General features: G+C 29.0%; 1 protein-coding gene across 1 annotated transcript in view; it reads left to right on the forward strand.

The window, feature by feature from the left end:
- Positions 1-5,794, forward strand: part of LOC108748683 (cytochrome P450 4C1-like) — a 49,551-nt gene extending 43,757 nt beyond the window's left edge. Inside the window, exon 11 of the mRNA XM_018486961.1 lies at positions 5,560-5,794. Within this exon, the coding sequence (XP_018342463.1) occupies positions 5,560-5,732 (173 nt within the window). The 3' untranslated portion in view covers positions 5,733-5,794. The remainder of the gene's footprint in view (positions 1-5,559) is intronic.
- Positions 5,795-9,954: the final 4,160 nt, after the last annotated feature.

Raw genomic sequence — 9,954 nt, forward strand, 5'->3', positions numbered from 1 at the left:
TTGGCGCCAGTTGTTGATATCATATAATTTATGAAAATATCACATCTTAACACATTTAATGTAATGTAAATCTAAGGTTTTTTTCTTTGTAACTAGTACTCGCGTTAACTCTTACACTTCCTCTTTTAAATCATATAAAATTATTTAATTTGAATGAGATAATGAAGAAGTGACTTCTTTATATATGATGAAAATGTTGAGATTCGGTCAGTAATTGACAGTTATTAAATAATACATTTATCTCTTAGAATTTCGATTGCGCACTGATTATTTTCGGACTTGCAACAATCAATCTGAGATAATTCTCCCCAAATTAAATTAAAATTTGTAAAGAACTTATTGCGAAAAATATTTTTAACTGTAAGGACACTGGTATAGTATGCGTAAAATTAGAGCTTTATTCTCGACTAAGGTAATATTTTTTGTAATAAGTTCTTTACAGATTTTAATTTAATTAGGGGGAATTATTAGCACCTCAAATTAATTGTGAAATAATCGGCGCATAATATATAATTCTGAGATAAATGTAAAAATACATGCATATTAATTGATGTGTTACATCTAACTTGAACATAGTTAGCGCTCTCATAGGTGATGTATTTAAATCATCACATTATATAAATCCAATATAATTTGTGCATTTAGTAACGCGACGTTTTGTATTTCTATTACTTAAATACGTGAATCCACGTAGCAATCGTATTACTTAATAACTGCTTGATTACTAATGTAACATTCGACTAAATCACAACATCCTCATTATGTATATAAGAAAGTCACTTCTTTGTTATCTCATTCTAATTAAATGATTTTATATGATTTGAATGACAAAGAATACTTTCACAAATATACAAACGTATGAAAACTAATAGAAGAAAGCATTGTAGTTTGGAGTATTCTTGGCAGACAGACAATATATGTTGAATTCAATGTCTTTTTATATTCTCTGTATGTTCCAAAAATGTCATCAACCTTTTTCTGTTATTTAACGATGTTATAAAACGTACCTATAAGATAAATAACACATTAAAATGTCATTATTATAATATACCTTATCAATATTTAATTGTTGACTAAGGAAACCAATAACATTCATGAAAATGTATCAAATCTTATAATTAAATATAAACCAATTAAATATTATACTAAATAAGAGTTAATGCGAGTGTGAAAAAGGAAACTAAATTAACATTACATTAACATGTAAACGTATAATTCGCAAATTAGATTCCCAAAATTTACATTAAATCCAAAATATATTAAATCTTTACGTATATATATTACGGCACAAGATTTTATAAATTTTGCAGCATTGTTACAAACTCAGCTAACGCTAAATATTCATAGAAAGTATTCAATTCGTATTACCAATGTACCGAATGTTCCAGAGCAGTAAAAGAAGCGTCACAGAATGTACAAATGTTGAAATATTCAAAGTATTATGTGAATACTCCTTGTATATTTCACGAAAATCGCGAGCGAGCGAACAGTATACATCTCCGCTGAGTCAGGGAGTCGTAGAAGAGCATTTCTCTTTACTCGTAAACAAAAATCATCTGAGAGAGGATATAAGGAGCGCAGTACTTGTCTGTGAAGTGAGCCCCAAAATTGGGCTCCAAGATGAAAACACATGTGTTTTCCAAAGTAAAATTTTATTTAATAAATGATTCTCGAACGACCTGACTTGGAATTTTTGGAAAAATTAAAATTTTGCGGAATATATATATGGAATATACATATATAGAACATTCTCGGAATAACGATATACAAATAAAATTTTTAATTGACATTTGAATATTTCTTTTACATTCCGTAAATATTCGGAATATTTTGGAGTATTCTTAAAATTTTTTTGGGGATTTTAGGAACATTTTATGAATATTTTAAGAATATTTAGCGTTTACTGAGAGAGACATTAAAAAACATTTTGACTTTTAAGTGATGAACTACTATCACATATGGAAACATCAATTACAAGTTATATGATTGTTAATTATTTCCGTTAATTTACGGCGTTTGTATACTAGACGCTTGCAGCGCGGCAAAATGCAACGCGATAATCAATAAACATATTAGGAGTTGTAAACTTATTGGTATGTTTCTGCGTCCAGTGTGCGCCATTAGGAATTATAGTGTTCACTGAAACATCGCCGCCGCTTGACAAGATTTTTCTAACTTTATAATCAACTTTCATAATTTTTGGGAATATTTGCAAAAAATTTCGTTAAATATTTTGCAAAGAAAATGAAATAGAATGCATGCAGTTTCTTATTTCCATTTACTAGTTAAGTATAAAATAGGCGTATCTGCATAAAGTGTAAAATATTACATACGTAAAATTTGAAAAATATATATACCTACATATAAAATTTGCAATTAAGTATAAAATATAATAATTATAATATAAAATATACTCTCTAAATCTCGTGGAGTGAAATCTCACACGAAGAGACTAAAAATTTAGTCTGTCTTGAAAAAGGAATGGAAATATGACTACTTTCGTTCAAGAGTGGCAGATTTTCACTTTTTTAATAATAAGATTTATTCTTTTGAAATGAGATTCACTTCAGAGGAGTGAAATCTCAATTTCTTTTTTTGGAGAGTAGATGTAATAGAGTACATAGATGGAACCTCACCAAAAAAAAGATTGAGATTTCACTCCTTTGGATCTCATTCCAAAAGAGTAAATCTCATTTTAAAAAGAGTGAAAAGAATGATTGACGTATTTTTAATCTTTTTTTAAGACAGATTATTATTAATTTTCAGTCTTTTCGAATGAAATTTCATTCCATGAGATTTAGAGAGTATATTAATTAGTTCTATTATATTTCTACATTTTTTTAATTTATATCACAAATTGTATTTCAAATTATATTTAGTAATAATGAAAGAATTATTTTTCATAATAATTACATATATATAATTAATAATCTATTTGCAATATTATAACATTATAATGAGATATATCTGCAATCATGGTAGAAGGATTACATGGTGTGTCCGAGTACAGCTTTATTATTTGAGCCAATCAGAATCAATCCGCAGTTTACGTCATATTTGGCGCTACATTCAAATGTAAAAATATTTTAATCTCATTTAAATCTCTTTTTATTGATTTTTAATATATAAAACATTTACTATTCAATTTTTTATAATTAATTAATTGATTTTCTGTTAATAATAAAATCAAATAAATTTTTTTTTACTTTTTGTTGTTTAAAAATAACAATACGAAATTATAAATACTTAAACATAAAACATAAAACAAAAATACAAAACAAAGATAACATAGAGAATGTTAACATTTTTTGAAATATGTTTTCGATGTTTTGAGCTTTTATTGTCAGTAATTAAAATTTGCCAATTATTAAAATATTTTGACATTTCAATGTCTTTCGACACAATCTTCAAAATAATGTATAGTATACGACTCGTATACACTGGGCAACAAAATTAACGCAACACCTGTTCACTCTGCAAAAATAAGCAAATTTCAAAATACAATAACTTCGTCAAAAATTGTCGTATCGGGATGCGTGCGTGCGTGCGTGTATGTGTGTTGGGGAAAGCGCGTGAGTGACATTTACACTTCAAAATCTGGTATTTTCGCCTCGTCTTCAAATGACTTCTTGCAAACGCTCATGCATATTGATGAAAAATCTAATTATGACTTAAGATATTTCCCACCATATTCGATGCAATGCTGCTTCTAGTTCTTGGAAATTCGTTGGCGGTCTTTCTAAATTGCGTACCCTTCTTCCCATCACACACATGAGGTGTAAATTCGACCGTGTAATCTCCCCGTGGTACACCTCGGGTAATGCTAATACGGCAGCAAAATTTTTAGAGAAAAGACTACATGATGCATTACTCACTTTAAATCACTTAATGAAAAAAATTGTAGCATAATGATAAAAAATTATTTTAAAGAGAAAATGTTAAACTTTACTTACAATTAAAGAAGTTATGGCTTTAAAATGTTTTTTCGTACATCGCTTCGCGACCATTCTTCGCGGAGATATGTGAAATTTGAATTTGTTTTTTTTAACGCTGATTTTAAGTGATGCTAATTTTGTTCAATAGCTGCAAATTTAAAAATATAATAACTTCGTCAAAAATTGTCATATCGGGATGTTTAAAACCATTTTACAGATTGAAACGTCTACTTTTCAGAAAACGCTACTTAAAAACAATTTCATGAAGATTTTATAAAATTACACAAACATAAATAAAGATATAAAATCTCAAAATTTTTTACAAAATTTACGGAGTTTCACGGAGTGAACTAAAAATTGTATACAAATGCGATTTACATCATTCGAAAGAGCGAATCTTTACCTTTACTTTTAATTTACTTTTTTAAGAAGCTCCGTACAATTTTTTTTCGATTTATTCAACGTTGAAGCAAAAATGGTCCTTTTATGATCCGATATATCTTCATTTATGTTTGTGTAACTTCATGAAATCTCCATGAGACCGTTTTTTTAAGTAGCGATTCGAAAAGTAGAGGTTTCTATCTGTAAAATGCTTTTTTAAACATCCCGATACGACAATTTTTGACGAAGTTATTGTAACATATCTTGAAATTTGCCTATTTTTGCAGAGTGAACAGGTGTTGCGTTAATTTTGTTGCCCAGTGTAATTTAAAATACGAATTATTTATTTTGTCTTATAATATTTCAATAAAATTTGTAAAAAAATAAATATATTTATATGACAATGGTTATGACAATGTACATCAAACGGCAACAGATAGATGGCAGACTGATTGATGACGTCAGCTGGAGACCTGTGCGAAAAAAGACGAAAACTCGTCCATGTTGCTGACGCACCATGTAATTCTTCAACCATGTCTGCAATCATTTTACAATCTTTCTATACTGTATGGGTAAAGATATGTCGATACGTTGGAAAAACAGCGACCTCTGGTGACTTCGTTGGAATTCGGGCTTTACTTTAAGATCCCCTTAAGTATTGCTTTGTTATATAAAAACAGTTGTAACAAAACAATATATTCTGCAATAATATATTCAAAGTTCTGCTAATTAACAATATACGAATAATATATTACATACTGTGAAAAACTGAATTAAATTTATAAATAATAATGTATTTAATGTTTACTAACTGCTTTGTAAATTATTGAATATTGTATATATTTTAGCGTTTTTTACTTCTATATTCAATGTTATTTTGAATTTAGAAATTTTTTGCTAAATTCATATTTAACGTGTCGATAAACTAATACGTATCTAATTTAGCTGTACTCGTATATGTATGTTCAATATTGTACAATAAATAATGTATCCTATTCAATATCATTTTATCACTTTCAAAAATCTTTTTTGGTCCGTTATTTTTAATTTGTTTCAAAAAGCACCATATGGTAGAACATCTCATTACCTGTAAATTAAAAAACAATCTTGGAAATCGGTAGATTTTTGTCCAAAAAATGAGCCTTTTTGCTCACTGCGATATACCGATTCGAATTAATCATAGCGCTTTTTTCACAATTTTTCCCACTATCATTCGCCCGAACTTATGACTAATAAATTTCAGGTATGAAATATGGAATGATGTGTTTGAAAGTCATGATAGCAACATTGGTACGAACATTCATATTCAAAGTAAACAAAAGCATTGAAATATACCAAATTAAATTGGAACTTGGAGTATTATTGTCTCCTAAAAAGCCATTAAAAGTCAAAATTGAAAAACGATGTTTCCAATAAAACAGTATAAAGATGTATTGGACATAAATAAGTGAAAAATATTTCATGTGAGCATCTTAAAATTCAGGAAAATATATTAAATATAATAAATATAAAAGATTTTTCTAGAATATATTCTTTATATATTATGTTAATGGATAGTTTGGAATTATTATTTCTTTAGTTTGTAACATATTATAACATATGGAATATAACAATAAAATGTAAAATATAAAGTAATAAAGTGTGAATTGAACTAAACATTTGAGACTTTTTCATATTTTTATTATAATCCTTAATAATCCTTAATAAAAGTTGTGTATTCTATTTAGTTATTCGGTATCAAATTTGACGATAGGAGACTAAAAGGAATCACTGGACTATACATTTAAAAACTCAACAATAAGAAATAGAAGTAATGATCATAATAGTTAAAACTAGATTTTTAATGCTTAAATAATTTATTCTGAATTACTATAATATATACATGTACATTATTATACATACTGTATACTATATATATGTACATGCATACTAAGTCTGATAAAAAAATAAGCGAACTTTTTGAATTACTTGGCAACGGAGCGTCCTAGCGACGTGCGATTTGCAGCACTACAATCGTTATAATTTTCCGAGTAACTGGCTTTTTTAAAATTGTTTACATCTTGTATAGTTTCAGAGTTATTGCTATTTGATTTATTGCTACAACGTGTTTTAGTGCTCATAACGATTTTCGCCTCGAAATGATTTTTTGCAATTTTTGCCTCAAGGTCAAACAATCAACATCAGTACTACAATGGCGTTTTGAAAAGATTGCACGAAAAAATTCACAAAAAGAGACCATAGTTGTTGAGACAACTCGAAATAGATCCACTTTTCATCGCTAGTTACAATTCAGTGCAGAAACCTCTTTCTTTATTGCCTAGCAAGCAGAATTCCGCAGATGGTTTTTTTGCCTTTCAATGACTCTTGGCTTCAGTTCATATGGGATCCATTTTCCTTCCTTGTAGACCTTTCCCAAGGCTCAAGCTTTCAAATAATCGGAAATAACAGATTGAGCACAATTTAATGCTTCTGCAAGTTGTTTTTGCATTTGACATGGATCTTTATTCATTCCAATGTCTGCAATTCTTCGTCTTCAAATGCTTTTGGCCGTCCAGAACGCTCTTTGTCCTCCACATTAAAATTACCACTTTTAAAGCGTCGAAACCATTCTTTGCATGTTTTATCGGAAGGAGCACTATCACCATAAACTTCTACAAGCATTTGATGAGCTTCAGCTGCAGTTGTCTTCCATTTGAAGCAAAAGATTAACACTTCGCTCAAATGATGCTTATCTGTCAAATGTCAACATTTTTGATGCAGTAAAAAACAATGTTATCGATGCGAATGTATACTTTTATATACTGAATTTTATTGACAGATGATAAAACTAAAAAATTAAGCTTGGTTTAGACATTAGAGTTATCGACAGTTCTAGCTAGAGCGATTCTAGCTAGATGGACGAAACTTTCCGATTGACCTAATATTTACAAGATTTTGAATACAAACTTATGTGTGTATTATAACTAATTTAGTAATTTGTAATGGTATCGACATTACAAGTAACGCGTAATTTGTCAACCCTGAATACATTTATGTAATGCGTGATCTACAATGGGCAGTAACATTAGTAGAATAAGGAATAGGTATAGTAATTGACCAATCATAGTTGATTATCCTCCTCACATTCGACTATGATTTCTACTCCTACTCTTTAATCTACTACTGCTACTGTCCATTGTACGCATAATGCAAATAGGAGTCTGAATTGATGTCAATCGATAATCAATTGTCATTCATAAAAAGTGAAACTTTTTGTATATAAATATTATTGGGTTATTCGGAAAGTAATTTCGTTTTTTCCCAACAGAGGACTTATTGTATTTTTTCACAGCCAACTTCACACTTAAGCCGCATAATCATTACATATTTTGACAGCTGATATAGCAAGGCTTGCTTGTGAAAAAAGTTCGATTGATTCTACGCAATAGTTTTTGGTTGGTGCCCTATCAAATATGAAAGTGAAAAGCAGCATTTTCGGCAGCATATTTTACTTTTTTACTATCGAAAAGGTAAAAATGCTGTTCAAGCAAGAAAAAAATTATCCGATGTATATGGAGAAGATGTATTGACAGAACGCCAATGCCAAAACTGGTTTGCAAAATTTTGATCCGGCAATTTTGATGTTGAAGATGCACCATGTTCTGGAAGGCCAGTGAAGCTGATGAAGACACAACAAAAAAGCATTAATTGATGCAAACCGGCGAATAACAACTCGTGAGATCCTTGAGAGATTAAATTTATCGAATTCGACCGTTCATGATCATTTGAAACGCGTCTGATTGAAAATCATCTTTCATTTTCATAAGAAAAAACGAAATTACTTTCCGAACAATCTAATATATAAAATATTATGTATTATACACTGGGTAACAAAATTAACGCAACACTGTTTCACTCTGCAAAAATAGACAATTTTCAAGATACAATAACTTCGTCAAAAATTGTCGTATCGGGATGTTTAAAAAAGCATTTTACAGATTGAAATTTCTACTTTTCAGATAGCTACTTGAAAAAACGGTCTCATGGAGAATTCATGAAGTTACACAAACATAAATGAAGATATATCAGATTTCAAAATTTTTTATGAAATTTGTGGAGTTCCATGGAGTGGAATAAAAATTGTATACAAATGCGAATTATCGACATTATTCGAAAGAGCGAATCTTTACCTATAATTTGCTTTTTTACGAAGCTCCGTACGATTTTTTTTCATCGAGTTATTCAACGTTGAAGTAAAAATGGCCCTTTTGTTTCAATGTTGAATAACTTGATGAAGAAAAATTGTACGGAGCTTCGTAAAAAAGCAAATTAAAAGTAAAGATTTACTCTTTCGAATGATGTATATTACATTTGTATATAATTTTTAATCCACTCCGTGGAACTCAGCAAATTTTGTAAAAAATTTTGAGATTTTATATTTTTATTTATGTTTGTGTAACTTCATGAAATCTCCATGAGATCGATTTTTAAGTAGCGATCTGAAAAGTACAGATTTCAATCTGTAAAATGCTTTCTTAAACATCCCGATACGACAATTTTTGACGAAGTTATTGTATCTTGAAATTTGCCTATTTTTGAGTGAAACAGTGTTGCGTTAATTTTGTTGCCCAGTGTATTTTGTAGAGGAAGGAAACAAGAGTGCTAATTCTAATGAAAAATTTATGAAGTATAATATATGAAGACATATTATAAATTATAACGAGACTACAGTAAATGAACACAGAAGAAATGAATGAAATAACGAAATTAATGTCAATAATGATTATAAAGATACGAATGACATTTGTAAGTGGACTATTAAATGTAACATAAATCAAAATAATCTAGAAGAATTGTTAAACATATTACGCCGTAATTCTTACCCAAACTTGCCAAAGTGTGCAAAAACATTCTTATTTATCAATAAAGCTTCGTATAATATTCGAGTAATGTACGGAATAGATGGAACAGCTGACGAATTTGTATATTTTGGAATAAAAAAATAGCTTAATCAATATTTTGTTCCAAATTTACATATCTCATCAGATATATTATTACAATTTAATGTTGACGGAATGATATTGTTTCACTTTAGTTCTAAACAATTTTGGCCAATTCTGTGTCAAATTATTTGTGAATCATTTGTATATAATATCCATTTTGTGTAGCAATTTATAGCGGAAATAGTAAACCTGTAGATAATCATAATTTTTTAAAAGAATATACAAGAAATTAATCAATTAATGTCGGAAAAATCAATAATTAAAGGAAAAGAGTTTACAATAAAAATTCATAGTTTTGTTTGTGATACACCGGCTTAAAAATTTTTTTAATCAATTGTAGGACATGAAGGATATGGTGCTTGCGAAAGATGTGAAGTTTATGGCACTAGTATTTTAGGAAAAAAAAATTATTGAAAAGTAGTATATCTATGTTATGTACGTAGGCTGCTAGAAAAGTTTCTGCAAACAATATATGAAAAAATATATGAGAAATTCGGTAAATGGCTTTATTGTTTTTCGAAGTATTCGCCTTTAAGATCGATACATTTTTGCATACGCTCGAACCAATTTTCAAAGCATTTTTTCCACTCTAAGGCTGTAACCTCAGATATCAGTGTACGAAATGTTTCAACAGCTGCTTCAGGCGACTCAAATCG

This window comes from Trachymyrmex septentrionalis, unplaced genomic scaffold (assembly GCF_001594115.1).
Source record: "Trachymyrmex septentrionalis isolate Tsep2-gDNA-1 unplaced genomic scaffold, Tsep1.0 scaffold109, whole genome shotgun sequence".
In the NCBI taxonomy this organism is placed as follows: domain Eukaryota; kingdom Metazoa; phylum Arthropoda; class Insecta; order Hymenoptera; family Formicidae; genus Trachymyrmex; species Trachymyrmex septentrionalis.